This window comes from Mirounga leonina, unplaced genomic scaffold, assembly GCF_011800145.1.
Source record: "Mirounga leonina isolate KUSES-001 unplaced genomic scaffold, KU_Mleo_1.0 Mir_200, whole genome shotgun sequence".
Lineage (NCBI taxonomy): Eukaryota > Metazoa > Chordata > Mammalia > Carnivora > Phocidae > Mirounga > Mirounga leonina.
The window spans coordinates 28,923,197-28,949,828 of record NW_023270503.1 but is presented as its reverse complement, the minus strand read 5'-3'; the positions used below and the strand labels follow the sequence as shown (position 1 = coordinate 28,949,828).

At 38.7% G+C, this 26,632-nt stretch overlaps 1 protein-coding gene across 6 annotated transcripts in view; it reads left to right on the top strand.

Moving 5' to 3' along the window:
* Nucleotides 1–26,632, top strand: part of GPATCH8 (G-patch domain containing 8) — a 118,786-nt gene that overhangs the window by 61,192 nt on the left and 30,962 nt on the right. For 2 of the 6 annotated variants that reach the window (XM_035027284.1, XM_035027288.1), the window contains 2 exons: nt 3,295–3,362; nt 4,018–4,104. In XM_035027284.1, coding sequence (XP_034883175.1) covers nt 3,295–3,362; nt 4,018–4,104 — 155 coding nt within the window. Of the gene's footprint in view, nt 1–255; nt 3,363–4,017; nt 4,105–26,632 lie in introns of those variants that run through there. The other 4 variants (XM_035027285.1, XM_035027286.1, XM_035027287.1 and 1 more) reach the window with 3 other exon arrangements.

Here is a 26,632-nt window from a genome sequence, read left to right as displayed (position 1 = left end):
TTTAAGCAGTCTCTTCCTGTATTATATATTCTATGTCTTTTCCCAGTAGTTTTTTTTCGTCTGGAGCCTATTTAATAATGGAAAGAAATTACTGCTTGGCCCAGACAATACTGTCATCTTCACATTGTTTTTTGTTTGGGTTTTTTTTGTTGTTGTTGTCATATATATATTTTATAAGTAAGCTCTGTGCCCAAGGTGGGGCTTCAGTTCATGACCCCGAGATCAAGAGTCGTATGCTCCACCAACTAAGCCAGCATGGCACCCCTATATTTTTTTTAATTGAAATATGATTAACATACGGTGTTAATAGTTTCAGGTGTACATCATTTAGCAGTTCTGTACAGTACTCCGTGCTCACCACAATGAGAGTAGTTCCCCTCTGTCACCAAACAATGTTATTGTAATACCTTCAAATTATTTTTAAAGCCAGAATGTTTATTTTCTGTGATGAGTTACTTCTGAGTGGACTAATTATAAATGTGACAGCCATTTTGATGCCGCTTTCTCTGGAGTTCTTGGTCTCCTTCAAAGCTTGGCTTTGTTGTATGCAGAAAGAAAGATGTTGGCTGGCAAGCCTGGGAAGACTTCATTAAAAGGAAACAAATTTCTGAGGAAAGCTACTTCAGGGGTTTTATTCATTCATAACAGAACTCAAATATACTTTTCTAAGCACTTAGTGTAAAAGGTTATTTTCCAGACCTTTTACTTATATATATATTTTTAACAAGTTCTTGATGACTCCCTTCCCAACCCACAAATCCTCTTAGAGTTCTTTTAGTGAAGGAAATGACTTGATCACTGTCCAGTTGATCTATCTTTGATGTTATTTCTTTAAGGAGAAGTCCCAACTTGGGCCCTGAATACTGATTTACCAGAATGAATAGTTAAATTAGAAATTGGAAGCTAGAGCTAGTTCTCTCGCTTTAACATCCCCCCCCCCCGCCCCAGCCGAATTATTAAAGAGGAGGTTGTACATGTTCTCAAGTAGCAGTGCAAAAATCTCACACCCTGGGCCAACCAATGTGAAAACAACTGCTGAAGCACAAAGTGTCCTTCCTCTTCTTCAGCTGAAATTGGGGGAGGGACAAACCAATTGTTACTTTACCCCTTCCCATCTGCCTGCTAGAAGGCCTGTTTCCTACCCTAATGGTTTCTGCCTAACAAATGGTGTTTCTTTTTTACAGCATTATGATCCTGGACTTGTTGTGGTGATGGTAAACTTAGCAGTGGTAATTTTTTATTTTCAGACTGAATTACTCCTTTTGTCATCAGTGCACCAATATGTTAGGCTTACTTTCTCTGTTGTAGCCTTCATCCTTCTGCTTGGTCTTTTTCATTTTCCTTTCCTTTCCTTATGCAACTTGTCTGATCCTTGTTCATTAAAGGGTACTGTTAAGAAGGGATGTATCTGTTTGTGTTAGAACTGCCAAAAAAAATCAGTTAAAATATTAAATTCTAATACTGTCAAAAACTTGATTTTCCCACAATGTAATGGGCACTAGCACTTGCTACTGCAATTTATAAGTAAATTAAAACAAACTTTGACTGCCTTAGAAGGCAAAAGTACTAATGCAGAGTTTATAAACAGGGGTTTACAGAGGTAATGAATTTGTACCAAAACTTTCTTGATTCTTACAAAACAAATTCTGACAGACCAAAAAAGAAACCAAAACCAAAAAAAGTAAATTCCTTTGACATTTCTTTTCAATTCTTTCATTGGAGCATTTGTGTATTTTACCAGTAAATCCCTGATTGAGACGTTATGAAAGTGATATTGCACCTAGGAAGTCATTTTTATAACCTGTCTTTAATTTGGTCCTTTTGCTAAAGATTGCAGTCACTGCTTATTTATTATACCATTGGGCATAAGGTAGTATGCATTTTCATTTTGTTTAACTGGCAGTCTGATAGTTTCTAAAAGAAGGCTGTATTTTAGAACTTTTGTCCTTTTTTTCCCCTGGCATAAAAGTATCTTTATTAACTTAAACTTTCACTGTAATAATTATTCCTAATTATCTCCTTACTTATTGTTTGAAAACCATAATGGGATACTGGTGATTAGTAAACTTCTGAATTTGTTTTTCATTATGTTTTAAAGACAAAAATTAAATATATATATATGGAGCAACATATAAGTGGTTGCCAGTCACTTTGAAAACAGTTTCTTGTTTTTTCTCCAGGACCAAGCCTAGTCATGAATATGGCATTTATTTTTTTCTGATTGGTTTTGGTAATGCCTCAGATTTAGCCTGACAAAACTCAACTTTTAGCCCAAAGGTATAATACATATGTGTGTATAACAACAACAACAAAAACACAAAAAAACAAAAAACAAAAAACAATTGTTTACACCAGCCTGAGTGAAATGATGAGGGAAGTAAACATTGTGTTTTTTCACTAAAGGTGTACAGCGGATAAGGTAAGTCAGTCCTCTTTTCAGTGGGCTTACATCACAATAAACAGCGCAAGTTGTGATGTAAAACAGCTGTGGTAGTAAAGTGCTTGTCTGCCCCATTTTGCTTTGTTTGGCTGGTTATGAGTGGATTAAATATACATTTTTAAAAATCTCCAGCATAGATTGATTAGTTTAAAGTCAATTTTCTTCGCAACTAGTCCTTTTCACAGCTTACCGATTGTCACAGCCAGTGTTAAATCCACTCTGGAAAATGAGACCTCAGAGCACCAGTTTAAAAGTAAAACAATTTTTTGTGCCTAAGGGCAACTAACTGTTGCTTTTTATTTAAATTTTGTTGCAGCCCCAATTAATTGTTGAAAACAAAAAAAAATTAAACATGCTGAATTGCAATTACAGAGTTTTCCTGTATCATGTTTGAAACCATGCTTTTTTTTTTTTTTTTTTTAAGTTTAAGCATGTCAGTTGAGATATTTATTACTAGTTTTAAAAGTGTGTGTGGGAGGATGTCAGTGGACTGTAAGAGTGAAATGATTCTTGATGGAAAGTTATTTGGGGATCATTTTAAAAAGCAATTTCTAAAGTTTTTGATTTTAAATCTCCTGGTGCCATTGCTTAGAAGTGCTTTGCATTACTTATTTAATTTTGTCATAGTAATCTGGAATTTTCCCCAACTGGAATGTCAACCAAGGTGGTTAGTTGGGCTTAAACTGGGAGAGGTAGGTTTGGTTGTAAGCTGTGAGAATGGCTTGTGTTTGGTTCACTGTAGCTTTCTGGTCTCTGCACTCCAAGGCAAGATCTCTAACCACCCAAACCCAATGTATAAAGTGAACTGTTGGCTTAGCTTTGCCTCTTACCTGGATTATGTGTTCCTGTTACAGGGAGAACAGATCCCATTCCGATTGTCGTCAAGTATGATGTCATGGGCATGGGTCGCATGGAAATGGAGGTAAATTGATCTTGTTAGCTAATTTTTTTAAAATGGTGTATTTAAAATTGGTATTAATTCCAAATTCAGATGCCAGTACAAGAATACACTTATTAGATAGAATGTAGTTTTAGTATTTTTCTTTGGAAATTTAAAAATATATTTTACATTTAGTGCTGGCTTTGAGGCAGGTAGGTGATAGATAATGCCCCTGTTTCAACAGGGGCATAAGGAAGTTGAATGTTTTGCCCAGGGTTATGCCACAAGGCAGGATCAGACTTAAAACCCAGATCCTGGTGCATATTTCATTAGGCAGGTTTGTTCAACTCTGAAAATACTTGCCGTGGTAGAAGCTTTGCCCCTCTGTGCAGCTCTTATCTGTGATACCTTCTTTTCATTGCCTAAAATATTTTCTCCATTTACTCCTAATTCTTTGGCACTGAACATAGAAGTAAAGTCTGTTATCATCAGAAAATGTGCCTGTTGGGAACCACCAGCATGGAAGGATTAGTTATTTTGTACACATTTTCTCTGTAGGGGAACAATAAAATAAGAGGTAGCTGAGTATAATATGAAGTTTTTATTTTCATGCAATACTGTAGTTGTGCAAATGACTTTTTAATGGCTAATTGGGGTACTTTAGGAATTAAGACTAATTATATCTATTTTTATTAAGCTTGATTATGCTGAAGATGCTACCGAACGGCGCCGTGTCCTAGAAGTAGAAAAAGAAGACACAGAAGAATTGAGACAGAAGTATAAGGTACTTGAATGAAGCCATTTTTGCATGTTGCGTGCTCACACTGAAAGAGATACTCATTTTGGTGAAAAGGATCTCGTTGATGATAGCATTTGTTTGATCTTTGGTGATGATTAGTAATTAGTAGGCCTCAGGTTTCTGTTACTTTCCTATATTGCTATTATAAAAACTATAACGCTAAGACCCACTTTAGAAGTCTGTTGGAATGATTGCATTAGTCTCTGAAAACACAGTGCCTGGTACACAGTAGGGAGTAGTAGCAGTAAAAATTGTTATTTAAGAGTCCTTTGGGAGTCCCGCATCAGGCTCCCAGCTTGGCGGGGAGTCTGCTTCTCCCTCTGACCCTCCCCCCTCTCATGTGCTCTCTCTCTCATTCTCTCTCTGTCAAATAAATAAATAAAATAAAATCTTTAAAAAAAAAAAAAGAGTCCTTTGGGAACTTGAACCTATTGACAAAACTTTTGTTTTTCAATCGCTAGGGTATTTTAAGAATAACAAATTGAGGGGCACCTCGGTGGCTCAGTCAGTTAAGCAACCGACTGTTGATTTCAGCTCAGGTCATGATCTCAGGGTCATGAGATTGAGCCCTGTGTCGGTGTCCGCATTAGTCATGGAACCTGCTTAAGATTCTCTCTCTTCCTCTCCCTTTCCCCCTTGCTCTCTCTCTCTCTTAAAAAAAAAAAAAAAGAGTGAGAACATCAATGTTTTCCTTTTTAAGGGATTAGTTTAAACTGCAGAAAACTGCAGTTTAGACCATGTTATAAGTTAGCTTTCAGCTTTCAAATAGACTGACCAGGGAAGATGCCTTTCAAGATGTACTATGCCCAGTCTCTACTATAGCATAGGTAAATTTGAAGGTAAGAAATAGGCTTAGTTAAGATTATCATATAGAAACTGATTTTGGTCATGAACCTTAAAGTGGGAAGAGGGAAAAGGGATTTATTTTTAAAAATCTGTTTTACCATAAAAAATAGCTAATATAAAAATAACAGAACTATAAGAAATGTTACATCTGCCACAATAGTGGGAGGTTTTAATATATCTTTCAATAATTTATTTAAAAAGTAGAAGAAAAATTCAAAGACATTTGGAAGATTTGGATAACACATTAACAGATTTCATCTACTGGTTATATAGAACTATGAATCCAATCACTTTGAAAATCAGAAATTTTGAAAATATATGGAACATTTATTTATTTAAACAAAATTTTCTACCATAACCCGTGTCATAAACAATGTATCAACAAATTTCAAAGAACTGAAATCAGGTTAAGCCACAAAGCAATCAGTTTTTCACCTTTTTTTAAAAAAAGATTTTATTTATTTATTTGACAGAAACAGCAAGAGAGGGAACATAGCAGGGGGAGTGGGAGATGGAGAATCATGCTTCCCACTGAGCGGGGAGCCCGATATGGGGTTCCATCCCAGAACCCTGGGATCGTGACCTGAGCCGAAGGCAGACGAGCCACCCAGGCACCCCTAGCAGTCAGTTATTTAAATAAAAGATAGAAAAAGCCTTGTTAGGTTATGAGAAAATTGTTTTAGTTTCCAGTCAGTGAGAGAAAAAAGCACAATGATAATTGGAAAATATTTTGGACTGAAAGATACAAATAATACATTATCAAAACTTGTAGGATAACCTAAAGCAATATCATCTGTGATAGCAAATATACGTAAATGCTATGTTCGAGAAAGCAGAAAATGAAGTAAACATTTCTCTCAGGAAGTTAGGAAAAGAATAGCAAAGTGTAAACTCAAAGAATGTAAAAGAAAAGAAATAATAAAAGATAATAAAGGTTAACAAATGAAACAAAAAGCAAAGCCAAGAGTTAGCTGTTTTAGGTACTTGTGGTGATATTAAGAAAGAAAAGAACTTAGAAAGCCAGTATCAGTAATGAGAAGACACCATTGCAGATGTAGTAGGCAGCACTAAAAGATGAAAATTTTATTAACTTCATGCCAGTGAATGCAAAAATTAGATTTAAATGGATAAATTCCTAAGAAATAGAACTTGGTAAAGTATACTAAAAAAAAAATCAAAAACTTCAGTAATTCTGTACCTATTATATAAATTGAATCCATATAATAAATCTTTCCATAAAGCCCAAATAACTTCACTAGTGAGTTCTATCAAAATTCATAAAAGAAATAACTTCAGTCTTAACCAACAATTTCTAATCTTCCAGAGAATTGAAAAGAAAAACTCCCAGCTCATTTTATGAGAGACTAGTACCACCTTGATGCTAAATCCTGACAAGAAGGATACTTACATGACACTCTGATTTATAAAACAGATGCAAATCTTTTTTTTTTTTTTTAAGATTTTATTTATTCATTTATTTGAGAGAGTGAGAGAGAGAGAGCACATGAGAGGGGGGAAGGTCAGAGGGAGAAGCAGACTCCCTGCCGAGCAGGGAGCCCGATGCGGGACTTGATCCAGGGACTCCAGGATCATGACCTGAGCCAAAGGCAGTCGCTTAACCAACTGAGCCACCCAGGCGCCCAACAGATGCAAATCTTAAAACGCTAGCAAATACCAGAACCAATTCAGGATATATCATGACCAAATTATGCAAAGAATACAAGATTAGTTTAATGTTACAAATCTATATAGTCAACCACATTAAGGGATTAAAGGAAGAAAGCTATATGACTATCTCAATAAATGCCAAAAAAGCATTATATAAAGTTCTGCATTCATGCATTATGAAAAGTCCTGTCCATATTGATAAAGAATCTTCTTCCTTAACCAGATAGAATGTCTACAGAAACCATATACAAGATATCGTATTTAATATTTAAAAGTTGAAAATTCTCCTTTTGGGATGGGGAGATAACAAGGATGCTTGCTCTCATTGTTTCTGTTAAGTATTGTGCTGGAGGTCCTAAGCAACACAGTAAGGTAGACAGGCAGAAACAAATAAATAAAGATCTAAGAAATGAAAGGAAGAGACAAAATTGTTTTTGTTTGCAGGTGTGATTACGTATATAGATATCTGAAAGAATTTACAGGTAAATTATATAAATTAGTAAGAGGATAGCTGGATGCTAGTTTCAGAATCAAAAATTTATATGTCTGTATATCAACAAAGAGAAAAATGAACATTACAAAAATGTCACCATTTGTAATAGCAAAAAAAATTTATGAAACACCTAGGAATTAAGACAGACCCTTATATATTTGACCATACATACAATACTATACAATATAATAATCATACCATAAATAATCTGTGTAAAAGGAAAAAACATAGAGCTTATAGAAGATAGTATAGAGGATTCTCTCTTCTAGCTGTATCTAACTTACATTTACTTATTTTTCATTTTAGTGATCTTTTCTTTGATGTTTTATTATGAAAATTGAGCATACAGAAAAATGGAAAGAACTGTATAGTTAATACCCATATACCAACCACCTATATTCCATAATTAACATTTGTAAATATATTTTATTACATGTCTAACATTTTTTTTTTTTAAGATTTATTTATTTGAGGGACACGTGGGTGGCGCATTCAGTTAGGCATCTACCTCCAGCTCAGGTCATGATCCCAGGGCCCTGGGATTGAGTCCCAAATCGGGTTCCTTGCTCAGTGGGGGCCTGCTTCTCCGACTCTGCTTGTGCTCTTTCTCTCTCTCTCTGACAAATAAATAAAATCTTTAAAAAAAAAAAGATTTATTTGTCAGAGAGAGAGAGTGGGGGGAGGGGCAGAGGTGGAGAATCTTGAAACTGACTCTCCACTGAATGCAGAGGACGTGGGGCTCCATCCCACAACCCATAAGATCATGACCTGAGCTGAAACCTAAGAGTTGGACGCTTAAGACTTGTAACTGACTGAGCCACCCAGGTGCCCTACAGGTCTGACTTTTTTTTTTTTAAAAAAGATTTTATTTATTTATTTATTTATTTGACAGAGAGAGACGCAGTGAGAGAGGGAACACAAGCAGGGGGAGTGGGAGAGGGAGAAGCAGGCCTCCCGCAGAGCAGGGAGCCTGACGCGGGGCTCAATCCCAGGACCCCGGGATCATGACCTGAGCCGAAGGCAGACACTCAACAACTGAGCCACCCATGCACCCCGATTATATGTTTTTATAGTTTGTTGCTTCTCCTGACTTTTTCACAGTATTTGTGTCCTTGTGTGGCTTGCAATTTTAATTGTCATCTTTTTATTCTGTGGAAGTTTCTTACATCCTGGATTTTGGGGGGAGTTCTTATGAGATAGGTTTATATGTGCCTTTGCTAAAATCTAGGGTCTTTAACTGCTGTTGGACTGGTTTTAAAATGTTAATACCTAAACTAAGGGTTCCTGCTGTGAGTAGAAAGTGTAAATCCTTTACGTCCACCAATGACTGGTCTGAAGTTCCAGCCTCTTCTTATACATGACCCTTTCCATTTATACCCTGATACATGGTGAGTTTCTTGATGTCTTCATGGACAGAAGGTAATGATATAGTTCAGTTTTTCTAGTTCCTGTTTCAAGGATGGAGACAACTTTTTTTTTAAATTTTTATTTATTTTTTAAGTAATCTCTACACCCAGCATGGGGCTCAAACTCACAACCCCGAGATCCAGAGTTGCGTGCTCTACCGATCAGTCAGTAGTCACTCTGTGGAGATAACTCTTCATATCTCTGAACTTTTCACAGGGAGAGCTTACTAGCTTTCTATCATCAAGGTCCTGAAACCTCATCTTCAAGCGTCTAGGGATTGCCCTGTCTTGTTGAGCTCAACTATATATTAAAGCGTGTGTGTGTGTTTTATAAGGATTTTATTTATTTGAGAGAGAACACGAGTGAGGGGGAGAGGCAGAGGATGAGGGATAAGCTGACTCCCCGCTGAGCAGGGAGCCTGACTCAGGGCTTGATCCCAGCAGCCCAGGATCAGCGGCCCTGTGTGTTTTATTTTATCCAGAATTACAATATAGTGAAGTCTTCCTCTTCCTTCTCTTCCTTTTTTCTTTTCCTAGTCTCTTCTCCTTGCCCTTTTCTTTATGCACTATTCAACCCATTTAGGCTGGCTTTAGCACTTTTCGCTGAACCACTTTATTTAAGGCCACAAAACACCTCTATTTGCTAAATCCAGTAGATCTTTTAAAACTTTTATTCCATATTCTGTTTCTTGGCAGCATTGAATACAATTGACCATTCTTTTCTCTTTAAAACATTTTTTTTTCTCTTGCTTTTGAAGATTTCATACTTTCCTGTATTCTTCCTTCTTACCTCCCTTGCTGCTTCTGTATAGGTTCCTTTGTTGGTTCCTTCTTTTTGGCCTGAACTTCAGATGTTGGAGTTCTTCATGTTCGGACATAGGCCTTCTTTTTCTGTCCAAACACTGTCCTTAGGCCCTGAGTGGTTATGACACTATGTTTCATCATCTTTCACATGGTTCTTTTTTTATCCTTTAGAACTTAGCTTAGGAACCTTCCCTCATCACCCAGTTTAAATAAATCCTCCATTCTGCCTTGTTCTCTTGTAACACTGTCTTTTGTCATTTATAATTATAAATTTTTGTTTGTTCACTTGTTTATAGTCTGACTACTGTTTGGGCAGAAATGGCATTGAGGAGAGAGACTGTGTCTATTTGTCTGCCAGTATATATACTGTATCCAGCATAATGCCTGGCACATAAGTACTCAATAAATATGAATTGAATAAATAAATTCTTTGAAATAAGGGGAAGATCCAAATTTACTTGGTATACTGTCAGAAATAGAAATATTCTAAAGTGGGGCGCCTGGGTGGCTCAGTTGGTTATGCATTTGCCTTTGGCTCAGGTCATGATCCCAGAGTTTGGGGATCAAGCCCCACGTCAAGCTCACTGCTCAGTGGGGAGTCTGCTTCTCCCTCTCCCTCTCCCTCTGCCCCTTCACCTGCTTGTGCTCTCTCTCTCTCAAGCAAATAAATCTTTAAAAAAAAAAAAAAAAAAATTCTAGTGGCGCCTGGTGGTTCAGTTGGTTAAGCAACTGTCTTCAGCTCAGTCATGATCCCAGGGTCCTGGGATCGAGCCCCGCATCGGGCTCCCTCCTCAGTGGGACCCTGCTTCTCCCTCTGCCTCTGCCTGCGGCTCCCCCTGCCTGTGCTCTCCTGCTCGCTCTCTGTCAAATAAATAAATCTTTAAAAAAAAAAAAAAAAAAAGAAATATTCTAAAGAATACATTTTTTGTTTTCAAGTAAAAGTTACACTATTAAGTGAATAATAAATGAAATAGCTGAGTAATTCACAGCCTCTTAAGATTATGCATTATATTTTGAGGCTCTTTTTGTCCCCCTACCCCAAGAAATTATTTCTCATTTGAACTCTTTGTATTGGGTAGAGCAAGAATTACTTATCCCCGTTTTATTGATCAGATGCACAGAAATCTTGTCAACTCTTAACTGTACTATTTGTGAAACCCTTTCCCCTTCCTGCTTGTCACTCATATATTGCACTATATTTGTTCTTCACCTTCACATGACCTTGGAACCTTGACTTTAGTAACTTAGCCCCTCCTTAATTTGTACTTCTCAAGCACCATAGATTTTTACTTCCTCAACACTTTGATCCCAACTCTTTTCTTCCTAATCCTTGTGTCATAGCTACTTATTTACCAAAAGCCTGTCTCCAGTCAGTACAAATACTTGCGTTTCTACATCTTTACTATAATGCAGTATGAGACTGGTTTTGATTCGCTGGGCTCACAGAACTGCCAAGTAATCTTTCATATGTCATTTCCTGCTTAGTCCCCTCAGCTTTCATTTTTAAGCATTGGTTCTCAGACCTTCATCTTCCCTCAACTGCCCTTGTCCTTCCTCCACCTTCCCTTACTCCTAATAGAAAATTTAACGAAGAAAATTTGGACCATTAGGTGAGCGTGCATTCATCTGCCTGTAATATCCACCATCAAACTTGGGCCCAAATAATCCTGTCCTTAAATATTTCTCCCCTTTCACCATCCATCAAAGGATAATTCCTACCTATGAATTCTGAATCTTACACCTCTATCTTATAAAAAGACTTGACATCTTTGTAAAGGTGTAACCTTTGGGGCGCCTGGGTGGCTCAGTCAGTTAAGCATCTGCCTTCAGTTCAGGTCATAATCCCAGGGTCCTGGGATCGAGCACCACATCAGGCCCCCTGCTCAGCGGGGAGCCCTGCTTCTCCCTCTCCCACTCCCACTGCTTGTGCTCTCTCTCTCTGTCAAATAAATAAATAAAATCTTTAAAAAATAAAGGTATAACCTTGGCAGCCTCTCTCATTATTCATTCTTTTCCTTTCACCGGTAACATGCTCACACATTTGCGGGGGAAGAGAACCACTAACTAAAAAAAAAAACTCTATTGACTTCCACTCTCTGTAGCTACCATCTTCTCTTTTTACATGTCTTTAGAACTAAACTTCTTAGGGCGCCTGGGTGGCTCAGTCGGTTAAGCGGCTGCCTTCGGCTCAGGTCATGATCCCGGAGTCCCGGGATCGAGTCCCGCATCGGGCTCCCTGCTCGGCGGGGAGTCTGCTTCTCCCTCTGACTCTCCTCCCTCTCATGCTCTCTGTCTCTCATTCTCTCTCTCGCAAATAAATAAAATCTTAAAAAAAAAAAAAAAAAGAACTACTTAAAGAGTAGTCTCTGCATTCACTGCCTCCTTTATATCACCTTCCATTCTTTTATTTTTTAAATTTCGTTTTTATGAAAATTACATTTGCACATGGTTGTAGAGCTATTTGGCTCTAAATTAAAATAGGTTTAAATTTTAACAGGAAAGAAATGCAGTCCCATTTTGACACCGTAAGTATTTTATTAAATACTGATAAGATATTTTTAAAATATGTGTAAAATAAGGGGCTCCTGGGTGGCTCAGTCTGTTAAGCATCTAAATCTTGATTTTGGCTCAGGTCGTGATCTTAGGGTCCTGAGATCAAGCCTCAAGCTGGGCTCCACACTCAGCACAGAGTCTGTCTGTCCCTCTCCTTCTGTTCCTCCCTCCTCCCGCCCTCTGCTTGCACATGCTATCTCTCTCTCTCTCTCAAATAAATAAAATCTTTTTGAAAACTGTGTAAGCTATAAAGAATAACTACAGACACTCGTGTGTCTTCTGCTCTGTTTAAGAAAAAGAACATTATCAGTAACTTTATGATTGCATTCCATTTCTTCCTCCTCCAGAGGTAGGCACTATCTTTTGTGTTTATCATTCCCTTCCATTTTTTCAGATAGATTTTTGTTGTTGAGATAAAATTTACCATTTTACCATTTTATAGTATACAACTTAAAGACGTAACATATTCACAATGGTATGCAGTCATCACTACTAATTCTAGCATTTACATCACTCAAAAAGAAACCCCAATACTCTTTAGCAATCATTCCTCACCCTACCTTCTTCCCCTCATAACCACTTTCTGTCTCTAGGTTTGCCTGTTCTGGACATTTCATATAAGTTGAATCATTCAATATGTGGCTTTTCATATCTGACTTCTTTTACTAAGCATGTGTTCAAGGTTCAGTCATGTTAATAGCACGTGTAAGTACTTAATTTCCTTCTTATGGCTGAATATTACATTGAATGAATATACTGCAGTCTGTTTAATCATTCATCAATTAATGGACATTTGGGTTGTTTCTGCTTTTTGGCTATTATAAATAATGCTGCTGTGACCATCTTGTACAAGTTTCCGTGTAAATATATTTTCTGGTTCTCTTGGGTATCTACATAGGAATGGAATTGCTGGTCATATGCTAACTCTCTGTTTAACTCTTTGAGGAAGTGCCAGTCTATTCCAAAGCGTTTGTACCATTTTACATTCCCACCAGCAGTGTATGAGAGTTTGTTTCTCTACTTCCTCACTTACATTTGTTGTTTGTCTTTTTTATTATAGCCATCCTAGTGGGTATGAAATGGTATTTAATCATGGTTTTGACTGGCATTTTCTTGACTAATGATGTTGAGTATCTTTTCATGTACTTACTGTCCATTTATTATTCCTTTGGAGAAATGTCTATTCAAATCTTTTGCCCATTTTTAAATTGGGCTGTCCTTTTATTGTTATAAGAACTCTGTATGAATTCTGGAAATGAGACCCTTGTCAGATTTCCAAATATTTTCTCCCATTTTGTGATTGTCTTTTCATTTGAAAATGTCCTTTGATGCACAAATTTTAAAAATTTGATGAAGTCCATTATCTTTTTCTTTTGTTGCTTGTATTTTTGGTGTCATATTTAAGAACCCATTGTCTAATCCAAGGCCATGAAAATTTATACCTATGTTTCCTGCTAAGAAGTTGTAGTTTTAGCTCTTCTATTTAGGTCTTTGATCTATTTTGAAATAAGTTTTTTAAATTAATTTTTGTATGTCATGTTGGGTAGGTGTTCTAACTCCTTCTTCGTGTGGCTACCCAGTTGTCCCAGTGCCATTTGTTGAAAAGATTGTTCTTCACTGCATGGTCTTAGAACCTTGTTGAAAACCGTGGTCTTAGGGCACCTGGGTGGCGCAGTTGGTTAAGTTTCCCAACTCTTGGTTTCAGCTCAGGTCATGATTTCAGGGTCCTGAGATTGAGCCCTGTGTCTGGCTGCCCTCTCGGCAGGGAGTCTGCTTTGGATTCTCTCTCTCTTTCTCCCTTTCTACCTGCCCCGCTTGTTCTCTCTCTCTCTCATAAATAAATCTAAAAAAGAAAGGGAAAGAGAGAAAGAAAGAAAAGAAAATCACAGTCTTGCTTATTGTTGCTTTGTAGTAAGGTTTGCTTTGGGGAAACCTTCCTACTTTATTCCTTTTTAGGATCGTTTTGGGTAGTCTTGATCCCTCCCAAATGTGTATGAATCTTAGCATCAGTTTGTCAATTTCTACAAAGAAGTCAGCTGTGATTCTGATAAGAATTACGTTGAGGGGCGCCTGGGTGGCTCAGTCATTAAGCGTCTGCCTTTGGCTCAGGTCATAATCGCAGGGTCCTGGGATCAAGCCCTGCATCGGGCTCCCTGCTCTGCGGGAAGCCTGCTTCTCCCTCCCTCACTCCCCCTGCTTGTGTTCCCTCTCTCGCTGTGTCTCTCTCTGTCAAATGAATAAATAAAATCTTTTAAAAATAATAATAAAATAAAATGGTTTTACAATGTGTTTTGTATCCCTAAACATGTATTTAATTTTACATGGTTTTGAATATTTTTTTTTTATTTTTTGTTAAGATTTTATTTATTTATTAGAGAGTGTGCTCGAGAGAAAGCATGAGCAGGGTGAGGGGCAGAGGGAGAAGCAGACTCTCCGCCAAGCAGGGAACCCAATGTGGACTCTGGGATCATGACCTGAGCCGAAGGCAGATGCTTAACCGACTGAGCCACCCAGGCACCCCAATTTTACATGATTTTGAACTTTATGTAAATGGAAACATATTTCCTGGTATACATGTATGAGAGTTTATCCAGAGTTTGGCTTTTGTTTTTATTATTCTGTTACTTTAAGTAATTGTACCTATGTATTTTTCCTGACCACTGCTCCACCTGACACCTGTATATATTGATAAATAATGTTGTCATTATCATTTTTTCCCCTAGAAATTCTGTGGTTTCAGATTTATAGAAAAGCCTTTAAAAATGTTAATTCCTAGTTTTATTTTACTGTGTTCATATATGTTGCTTATATTATCTCTTCTTGCAATTTATTATGGTTTCCTCTATAGCCTAAATGGTCTTTTTTGGTGAACATTCTATGAGTACTTTAAAAGGTGTGTCTCCTGGGCGCCTGGGTGGCTCAGTTGGTTAAGCGACTGCCTTCGGCTCAGGTCATGATCCTGGAGACCCGGGATCGAGTCCCGCATCAGGCTCCCTGCTCAGCAGGGAGTCTGCTTCTCCCTCTGACCCTCCCCCTTCTCATGCTCTCTCTCTCTTAAATAAATAAAATCTTAAAAAAAAAAAAAAAAGGTGTGTCTTCTATTTTCAGGCCACACACCTTATTATATCATTAAGGTGTTCAGTGTCTTTGTTTATTTTTATCTTTTCGATCTGTCATTAAATGAGAGATGATTTGAGTCTCCTTTAATAAATCTCTAATTTCAGGCACCTGGTTGGCTCAGTTGGTTAAGCAACTGCCTTCAGCTCAGGTCATGATCCTGGAGTCCCAGGATCGAGTCCCACATCGGCTCCTTGCTCAGCAGGAAGTCTGCTTCTCCCTGTGACCCTCCCCCCTCATGTGCTCTCTCTCTCAAATAAATAAATAAGATCTTTAAAGAAAAATAAATCTCTAATTTCTGCATCATGGATGTTGCTGCTAGATTATGATAGATATTAAAGTTTCTAGATACCATGAGTTGCCTTCATTGACATTATAAATATAGTGCTTTTATCTTGTTTAAAGCTTTATAGTGTAATCTGTACCTCAGTTGAAAGTAAGACCTTGATTCCTGCTTTCATTTTGTGTATATTGCCTTGTATATCTTTGGGGTTTTTAGTGTTGTTTTGTTTTTTGTTTTTTGTTTTTAATTTTTCTCTCTTTTTAAAGTTTTTATTTATTTTTGTGTGAGAAAGAGACAGAGCAAGCATGAGCAGGGGTGGGGGCAGAGGGAGAAGCAGACTCCCTGCTATGCAGGGAGTTGGACCCAGGACTCGATCCTAGGACCCTGGGATCATGACCTGAGCCGAAGGCAGACACTGACCAACTGAGTGACCCATGTGCCCCTGTGTTTTGTTTTTTTTTTTCTTGTTTTTTGTTTTCGTTTTTTAAGATTTATTTATTTGAGAGAGAGGGAGAGAGGACAGGGAGAGGGAAAGAATCTCCAGCAGACTCCCTGCTAAGTGAGAAGCTGGACACAACACAGGGCTTCATCCAGTGATGGGGCTTCATCCAGTGATGCTGAGATCATCTCAGCCGAAATTAAGAGTCAGTTGAGCATCCAACTGAGCCACTCAGGTGCCCCTTTGTTTTTTTTTATGTTCAGTATTTCTGAATCGCTTTGTTTTGGATGTGCATCTTATAATCATCATGGAGTGAGGTTTTGCTTTGCTTTACAATATGAAAAAAATTTTTAATGACTTAACTATAATATATGTTTTTTTAAGTAATTTCTCAAACAACCCCAAGATCAAGAATCACATCCTTAACTGACTGAACCAGACAGTGCCCCAATTTTTTAATATTTTATGTGACAGATAGGTCTGGTTTAGTTTATATTAGATTTTTTTTTTAAGTCACTGACCGTGGGATAGAGATAGATGGATTGTATTTTTCTTGTTGTTCCCTTTAACTTAATAAAATTACCCTTTGTTCTCTATTTCTTTTAGTGTCCATTATTTTTGTACTTTAGAAGTGGCAAGTTAACTTTTGTCGTCTTATTCCCTTTCAGTTCATCTACCACCTAATATTAATACACTTAGTATATAGCATACAGTTAAATATGGTTGTATAATACTTATGTTACTTGATTTTCACTTTTGAATAAAATTCTTGTTACTTTTATTATAGATGCAGTTATAGGCAAACGTCTAATTCCCATTTGCTGTCTCTACCTACCGGGTTTTATAGTAGTTAATATCATTTCTATTTTGTGAGGGGATATAGCATGTACTTTGTGATCTGACATGCTAGTAGCCCCGCTTCTTTGAATCTCAATTCTATGTGTAAATACATTCAAAGCCTGCCGGTCAGGGGCGCCTGGGTGGCTCAGATGGTTAAGCGTCTGGCTTCGGCTCAGGTCACGATCCCAGAGTCCTGGGATCAAGCCCCACATCGGGCTCCTGGCTCAGCAAGGAGCCTCCCTCTGCCTCTGTCCCTGCTTATGCCTTTTCTCTCTCCCTCTCTGTATCTCTGTGTCTCAAGTGAATAAATAAAATCTTAAAAAAAAAAAAAAAAGCCTGCCGGTCCTTTTGCTGAGTTTTTCCTCATCATTTCTGCAGTTTATATCCCAGTAACTTCTTTAAAAAGGATTGTGCAAACAATATTTCCTCAATTATTTTTGTAGGATGAAAAAATATTTTTGAAATAATCAATGACATTTTAACAATAAATTAAATACATGGTTTAATGTGGTCTCAGGCAGATATTGCCCTTGGGAAGAAGCAAAATTCAGACTTCTCGAGCAATTTTCAGTGTCAAAAAACTTCTAGATAAAGCCCCCCAAAATTTTAGGAGATCATAGCCCTACTATAGACCCAACTAAAAAACTAGATGTTCTGGGCTAGAGTTAGCAGGGGAGGGGGGAAAAAAGAGCAGAATCAGACCCCTTAAGTCTGAAGATACTGCAGTTGTCAGCTTGGATACAGCATATAAAAGAAGCATATTTGATTTGTTTAAAGAAATAAAAAGGATTGAGATTATGAGTAAAGGGCAAGAGACCATATAAAACCTCAGTGAGAGGATTGAATAGCAGATTATACAAATGTAAATACTAACTATAATACATGTGAAGAGATATCCAGAATATAGCAAAGTGTAGAGAGGGAGGGCAAGAAAGAGAAGTGGAAAATATGTGAAAGAGGTTGAGTTAGATGATAAAAAATGAGAAGCTCTTAATACGTACCTAGACAGAATTTTAGAAAGAAAGAAAAAGTAGGGCAGAGGCTCAGAGAAAAGATTCCAGAATTGATGAAAAACACAATTCACAGATTCAGCAAGCCTAATGAATCTCAAGCAAGGGAAAAAAAAGTTTATACATAGGCGCAGCAAAACTGTACAGTAACAACAAAAAGAGACATAATCTTCAAAGAACTGTTGCAGTAACAAAGAGAAGTCAGAATACAAAGTTGATTCTTTTATTAAAGGTTCTTTTTTTTTTTTAAGATTTTATTTATTTGACAGAGAGACACAGCGAGAGAGGGAACACAAGCAGCGGGAGTGGGAGAGGGAGAAGCAGGCTTCCTGCTAAGCAGGGAGCCCGACACGGGGCTTGATCCCAGGACCCTGAGCCGAAGGCAGACGCTTAACGATTGAGCCACCCAGGCGTCCCCAAAGTTGATTCTTTTAGAATCTAATGAATCTGGGCGCCTGGGTGGCTCAGTTGGTTAAGCGACTGCCTTCGGCTCAGGTCATGATCCTGGAGTCCCGGGATCGAGTCCCGCATCGGGCTCCCTGCTCGGCAGGGAGCCTGCTTCTCCCTCTGACCCTCCCCCCTCTCATGTGCTCTCTGTCTCTCTCATTCTCTCTGTTTCAAATAAATAAATAAAATCTTAAAAAAAAAAAAGAATCTAATGAATCTTAAATGTTCTCAGAGCAGTCATCATCATAGAATTATACACACAGAAAAAATGTCTTTCAAATTAGAGATAAAAATAGTATCAGTTTTCAGATAGAAAATTAGTTTGCTACCAAAAGACTCTTGTAAAAGAAATTTTATTTATTTCAAGATTTTATTTATTTTTTTATTATGTTATGTTAATCCCCATACATTACATCATTAGTTTTTGATGTAGTGTTCCATGATTCATTGTTTGCATATAACACCCAGTGCTCCATGCAGAACGTGCCCTCTTTAATACCCATCACCAGGCTAACCCATCCTCCCACCCCCCTCCCCTCCAGAACCCTCAGTTTGTTCTTCAGAGTCCATAGTCTCTCACGGTTCGTCTCCCCCTCTGATTTCCCCTCCTTCATTCTTAAGTCAGCATATCTTCTTTTTTTTTTTTTTTTAACATATAATGTATTATTTGCTTCAGAGGTACAGATCTGTGATTCAACAGTCTTGCACACTTCACAGCGCTCACCATAGCACATACCCTCCCCAATGTCTATCACCCAGCCACCCCATCCGTCCCACCCCCCACCACTCCATCAACCCTCAGTTTGTTTCCTGAGATTAAGAATTCCTCGTATCAGTGAGGTCATACGATACATGTCTTTCTCTGATTGACTTATTTCGCTCCGCATAATACCCTCCAGTTCCATCCACGTCATTGCAAATGGCAAGGTTTCATTCTTTTTGATGGCTGCATATTCCATTGTGTATATATACACCATATCTTCTTTATCCATTCATCTGTCGATGGACATCTTGACGCTTTCCACAGTTTGGCTATTGTGGACATTGCTGCTATAAACATTGGGGTGCACATGCCCCTTCGGATCCCTACATTTGTATCTTTGGGGTAAATACCCAGTAGTGCAATTGCTGGATCACATGGTAGCTCTATTTTCAACTTTTTGAAGAACCTCCATACTGTTTTCCAGAGTGGCTGCACCAGCTTGCATTCCCACCAACAGTGTAGGAGGGTTCCCCTTTCTCTGCATCCCCGCCAACATCTGTCATTTCCTGACTTGTTAATTTTAGCCATTCTGACTGGTGTGAGGTGATATCTCATTGAGGTTTTGATTTGGATTTCCCTGTTGCCGAGGGATGTTGAGCACTTTTTCATGTGTCTGTTGGCCGTTGGGATGTCGTCTTTGGAAAAATGTCTGTTCATGTCTTCTGCCCATTTCTTGATTGGATCATTTGTTCTTTGGGTGTTGAGTTTGATGAGTTCTTTATAGATTTTGGATACTAGCCCTTTATCTGATATGTCATTTGCAAATATCTTCTCCCATTCTGTCAGTTGTCTTTTGGTTTTGTTGACTGTTTCTTTTGCTATGCAAAAGCTTTTTATCTTGATGAAGTCCCAATAGTTCATTTTTGCCCTTGCTTCCCTTGCCTTTGGCGATGTTTCTAGGAAGAAGTTGCTGTGGCTGAGGTCGAAGAGGTTGCTGCCTGTGTTCTCCTTTAGGATGTTGATGGACTCCTGTCTCACATTTAGGTCTTTCAGCCATTTTGAGTCTATTTTTGTGTGTGGTGTAAGGAAATGGTCCAGTCTCATTCTTCTGCATGTGGCTGTCTAATTTTCCCAACACCATTTGTTGAAGAGACTGTCTTTTTTCCACTGGACATTCTTTCCTGCTTTGTCAAAGATTAGTTGACCATAGAGTTGAGGGTCCATTTCTGGGCTCTCTGTTCTGTTCCATTGATCTATGTGTCTGTTTTTGTGCCAGTACCATACTCTCTTGATGATGATGCAGATGATATGATACTTTATGTGGAAAACCCAAAAGACTCCACCCCAAAACTGCTAGGACTCATACAGGAATTCAGTCAAGTGGCAGGATATAAAATCAATGCACAGAAATCAGTGGCATTCCTATACACCAACAACAAGACAGAAGAAAGAGAAATTAAAGAGTCAATCCCATTTACAATTGCACCCAAAACCATAAGATACCTAGGAATAAATCTAACCAAAGAGGCAAAGAATCTGTACTCAGAAAACTATAAAATACTCATGAAAGAAATTGAGGAAGACACAAAGAAATGGAAAAATGTTCCATGCTGATGGATTGGAAGAACAAATACTGTGAAGATGTCAATGCTACCTAAAGCAATCTACACATTCAATGCCATCCCCATCAAAATACCATCCACTTTTTTCAAAGAAATGGAACAAATAATCCTAAAATTTGTATGGAACCAGAAAAGACCTCGAATAGCCAGAGGAATGTTGGAAAAGCAAAGCTGGCAGCATCACAATTCCGGACTTCAAGCTCTATTACAAAGCTGTCATCATCAAGATTTTATTTATTTGACAGAGAGAGACTCAGCGAGGGAGGGAACACAAGCAGGGGGAGTGGGAGAGGGAGAAGCAGGCTTCCCACTGAGCAGGGAGTCAGTTGTTGGGCTCGATCCCAGGACCCTGGGTTCGTGACCTGAGCCGAAGACAGACTCTTAACAACTGAGCCACCCAGGCGCCCCTCGTAAAAGAGATTTTAAAGAACATACTTCAGGAAGGAGGAATGTGATTCCTATTTTGAGGCTTGAGATACAATGAAGAATCTCTTTTAAATCAGTATTTAAATGTGGGGGGGTGTGTTTTATTTAATCCAGTCTTCTGATCTCTTTTTTGGAAAAGTAAATCTTCCAAATCTATTTATTTATTTATTTATTTATTTTTAAAGATTTTATTTATTTATTTATGAAAGACAGAGAGAGAGAGAGAGGCAGAGGGAGAAGCAGGCCTCCCGTGGAGCAGGGAGCCCGATGCGGGACTCGATCCCAGGACCCTGGGATCATGACCTGAGCCGAAGGCAGACGCTTAACCATCTGAGCCACCCAGGCGCCCGTTCCAAATCTATTTAAACACTATTTTTTATACAGTAATCTTATAGAATTAAATAAAAACCAACATTGAATTAAAATATGCTTATGTAACCACCATTAACTAGAAGGATGGGTTCTGCTTGGCACCTGCTTCTTTGTACTTCTCACTTTTAAATCAGTCTTATGCAGATACATCTGATGGGAAGATCACATGTCTGAACCCTGGTTTTAAGGCAAGTTGAGAGAGTGAGTTTTCTAAGAAAACCACTGCTAAGGGAGAATATCCACAAGTTGCTTAATAAAGCCAGACAAAATGAAACTGAACTGCCCAGAGTGCCTAGCAAAAATTAGGGTGAATGAAGGGCGCCTGAGTAGCTCCTAAGCGTCTGACTCTTGATTTTGTCTCAGGTCATGATCACAGGGCTGTGGGATCCAACCCTGTGTCGGATTCTGCACTCAGAGCAGAGTCTGCTTGTCCCTCTCCCTCTGATCATCCTCCTGCTTGCGCTCGCTCCATCTCTAAAATAAATAGATAAAAAATAAATAAAATCTTTTTTAAAATTATGGTGAATGATTGAATATGGCAAAAATTATATGCTGTATATTCACTTTTTAGTTTTAATAAATTTATCCAAACTGGTTCATCCTGGCTGATTAAGTAGCTCATGTGGGAAATGGTAGATGATGGAACTGCCCTCAAAGTGTATCCGGAAGATACAAAACTGAATAGAAGAAAGGCCAATTTTAGAAGCCTTTGAAATGAGACTTATCTTTAGATCTGTTAACTAGAAGGATCTACTAATTGTGAGACTAATTTATCTACCCCTGCTGTAAAAGGCTAACAAGTCATCATTTATCATTCCTTTCCTCTTCTCATTCCTCTGTACTACCTTATAGCAAATGAATACACAGTTGACCCTTGAACAACAAAGGGGTTAGGAGTATGATCCTCCCTGCAGTCAAAAATGTGTGATAACTTACTTAGTAAGAGCCTACTGTTGACCAAAAGCCTTACCAAGAACAGAAACAATCGGTTAACACATATTTTGTATGTTATATGTATTATATACTGTTTCATATAATAAAATACACTAGAGAAAAGCAAATATTAAAATAAGAGAAGATACATTTATAGTACCGTATTGTATTTATTGATACTGTAAGTTTATGTCCTCTGTTGTTTTTTTTTTAAGATTTTATTTATTTATTTGACAGAGACAGAGAGAGCACAAGCAGGGGAGCGTCAGGCAGAGAGAGAAGCAGGCTCCCCGCTGAGCAAGGACCCTGATGCGGGACTCAATCCCAGGACCCTGGGATCATGACCTGAGCCAAAGGCAGATGCTTAACTGACTGAGCCACCCAGGCATCCCATGTCCTCTGTTCATAAGATGAACCATCTGTCAGTACCTTCATCAATATTATATGATATAAAACTGTAGATGTTATACTTATTACTAATATTAGACATCAAAAATGAAAAGATAATGTGGAAAAAGAAATTAATTTACAGGTATAACACTTCATGAATTGATAACAAAGAAGCAGGAGTATGATTGCTTCATTTTAGCCTAGTGTAATCAATACGATTGCTTCACAGTAGTCTAGCCTATACACTAATGAATGGTTATAAAATTTTTATGGCATACAGCAGTCATATTCATAATAATGTAGTAGAAACATTGTTACATTTAAAATATGTATTTTTATCTGAGGTGATACTCAGCTTCTCCAGTTACAAGGGAGAGAGCCATACTGTACATAATATAATTCTTCGAAAGCAAAGTTATAAAATAGTAAGAAAGCCAATACATTATTAATTTCCTATCAAATGTCACTTACCTTACTCCTATGTAAGGATAGTCTGCCCACTTCCATACTAATCTTGTACATTATATCCTTCATAATGAATACTTAGGCGATGATGGTGACATGAAAACATCTCACATAATTCTTGCCATATAGTTACTCCATTTTCACACAAAGACACACACATACACAAGAGGTAAGTTTATTAACTGTACAGCATAAAGATTATATACTGTTCATTAAGTGGAAGTGAATTATCATAAAGGTCTTCATCCTCATTGTCTTCACATTGAGGAGGAAGAGGAGGGATTGGTTTTGCTATCAGGGGTGGAAGATGTAGAAGGGGAAATGGAAGAGGCTGACACACTTGGTGTAACTTTACAGAAATAAGTCATTATTTCTGTCTGACATTTTTGCTTTTTCATTTTTTAAAAAATGTTTCTAGGGTACCTGGGTGGCTCAGTCAGTTGGGCCTCTGCCTTTGGCTTGGGTCACGGTCTCGGGGTCCTGGGGTCGGGCCCTGTGTCGAGCTCCCTGCTCGGCAGGGAGTCTGCTTCTCCCTTTCTCTGCCAATGCTCCACTTCTGTCTCTCAAATAAAAATCTTAAAAAAAAAAAAAGTTTCTGTACATCGTCTTTTACCCTTTGCTTTAGTTTCAATGCCCATGTCATAGATATGTCCGTGTGGTAAAAGAAGTCAAAAGCAGTCTTGAATAATCAGAACCCTTCTTCCAGATAGTGTACTATCACTTTGTTTTCTGGTACTGTTTCTTCTACGTTTCCTTCCTTATTGCACTAGTTTGGAAGCACTTATCTCCTCTTAATTCCTGTGGTGTGGTGTCTTTTAGCTCTTGAATTTCTTCAAAATCCATATCTTGAAACCCTTCCTCACCACTACCTTCCCCCCCCCCATATCTATAATCTCTCTCGTGATTTCCTTGATTAGCTGTATTGTAAATCCTGTGAAGTCATGCACAACTTCTGGACAGTTTTCTCCAGCAGGAATTTATTGTTTGGGGCTTTTTATGGCTCTATGGCTTTTTCTGTAACAATAGTGGCATCTTCAGTGGTATAATCCTCCTAGACTTTCATGATGTTCTCCCTTTTGAGGTTCTTTCTTCCATAGTGTTGACAGTCCTTTCTATAGTATACTGTGTATAATGACCCCCTGATCCAGAGGCTGAATTAGAGACATTGTGTTTGGGGGCAAATAGACTGTTTCAATGCCTTTGCTGTTGAACTCATCAGGTTCTAGGTGGCCAAGGACATTGTCAAATATCAAAAGGACTTTAAAAGGCAATCCATTACTTGGAAGGTACTTCCTGACTTCAGGGACAAAGCATCAGTGGTAACAATCAAGAAGCATTCTTTTTTTTTTTTAAGATTTTATTTATTTGACAGAGAGAGACACAGCGAGAGAGGGAACACAAGCAGGGGAGTGGGAGGGGGAGAAGCAGGCTTCCCGCTGAGCAGGGAGTCCAATGCGGGACTCGACCCCAGGACTCTGGGATCATGACCTGAGCTGAAGGCAGTTGCTTAACGACTGAGCCACCCAGGCGCCCCTCAAGAAGCATTCTTTTTGTCCAGACCTTTTTGTTGTACAACCAAAAGACTAGCAGCTGGTGTTTATCTTTTCCCTTCAAGGCTTGGGGGTTAGTTTTATTTTTATTTATTTTAATTTATTTATTTTTAAGATTTTATTTATTTGACAGAGCCACAGCGAGAAAGGGAACATAAGCAGAGGGAGTGGGAGAGGGAGAAACAGGCTTCCCACTGAGCAGGGAGCCCGATGCGGGGCTCGGTCCCAGGACCCTGGGATCATGACCCAAGCTGAAGGCAGCGCTTAAGGACTGAGCCACCCAGGTGCCCCGAGGGTTAGTTTTATAGATAACGGCAATCCTGATCATAAACCCAACTGCATTTGCATAAAACAGTAGTGTTAGCTTATTCCTTCCTGCCTTAAATTCTGGTGCTTGCTTCTCTTCCTTTCTAATCTTGCTTCTCTTCCTTTCTAATAAATGTCTTTTTGGCATTTCCCCCCCAGAATAGAGTACTTTTGTCTGCATTAAAAACTTGTTCAGGGGCTCCTGGGTGGCTCAGTCGTTAAGCGTTTGCCTTCGGCTCAGGTCATGATCCCAGGGTCCTGGGATCGAGTCTTGCATCGGACTCCCTGCTCGGCGGGGGGCCTGCTTCTCCCTCTCCCACTCCCCCTGCTTGTGTTCCCTTCTCTTACCAAGTCTCTCTCTGTCAAATAAAATCTTCAAAAACAAAACAAAACTTGTTCAGGCAGATAACCTTTCTCCTCAGTGATTTTCTTAATGGTGTCTGGGAACTGTCTGCTCCTCTTGGTTGGCAGAAGCCACCTTTCCTGTTATCTTGACATTTTTTAGCCAAACCTCTTTGTAAAATTAGCAAACCATCTTTTGCTGGCATTTAATTCACCAGCTTTAGATCCTTCACCTTTTGCTTTAAGTTGACATATAATGCCTTTGGCTTTTTTAAACCTTATCAGAGTCTAAACATATTCCTTTCTTATAGCAATCCTAAACCCACACAAAAACTGCATTTTCAATATGAGATTAAAAGGTTTTGCAAAACATGGGGCACCTGGGTGTCTCAGATGGTTAAGCGTCCAGCTCTTGATTTTGGTTCGGGTTATGATCTCAGGGTTGAGAGATCGAGCCCCTCATTGGTCTCTGCGCTGGGCATGGAGCCTGTTTAAGATTATCTCTCTGCGGTACTCCTGGGTGACTCAGCCAGTTAAGCATCTGCCTTAGGCTCAGGTCATGATTTCAGGGTTCTGGGATCAAGTCCCTTGTGGGATTCCTTGCTCAGTGGGGAGCCTGCCTCTCCCTCCGCTTGCCACTCCCCCTGCTTGTGTGTGCACATGCACTCTTCTCGTGCGCTCGCACTCGCTCGCTTGCTCTCTGACAATCTTTAAAAAAAAAAAAAAAAGATTCTCGGGGTGCCTGGGTGGCTCAGTCGTTAAGCATCTGCCTTTAGCTCAGGTCATGATCCCAGGGTCCTGGGATCGAGCCCCGCATTGGGCTCCCTGCTCTGCGGAAAACCTGCCTCTCCCTCTCCCTCTCCCCCTGCTTGTGTTCGCTCTCTCACTGTGTCTCTCTCTGTCAAGTAAATAAATAAAATCTTAAAAAAAAAAAAAAGATTCTCTCCCTCTCCTCTGCCCCTCCCTCCCCGCACTGCGGCTCGCTCTCAATTAATTAAAATAAAAAAGGTTTTGCACCCGCTGATCAGCTATAGCGACAGCTCCATGGATTCTTTTTTTTTTTTTTTTTTACAATGGTCCTTACACTTACATTTCAAGATTCATTTATCTTGAAATGGCAAGCAGCCACTGTTTCAGGTGTGAATCTATGGTTTATATCAAGCAATTCAAATTTTTCTTAGAATATCATGATTTTTCTCTGCTTGTGAGTACTTCCAGCATCACTAGTGGCACTTTGTATGGGTCCTGTGGTGTTATTCGAGGTTTACAATATGCACTAAACATAATGAAAAATACACAAGAACTGGGAGATACCACTTTTTATTGCAATACCCTGCCAGAGAGCCAAACTGCTCATGCAGAGATGATTAGCATCACACATAGCTGTAAGTGGACACTTGCAACACTTGAGCTCTTCCCAGTAGCAACAAGAGATGGCTATGAAATTATTATAATAGTACAGCATGTACTACGTTTAATTTTAGGCAGTTATGATTTA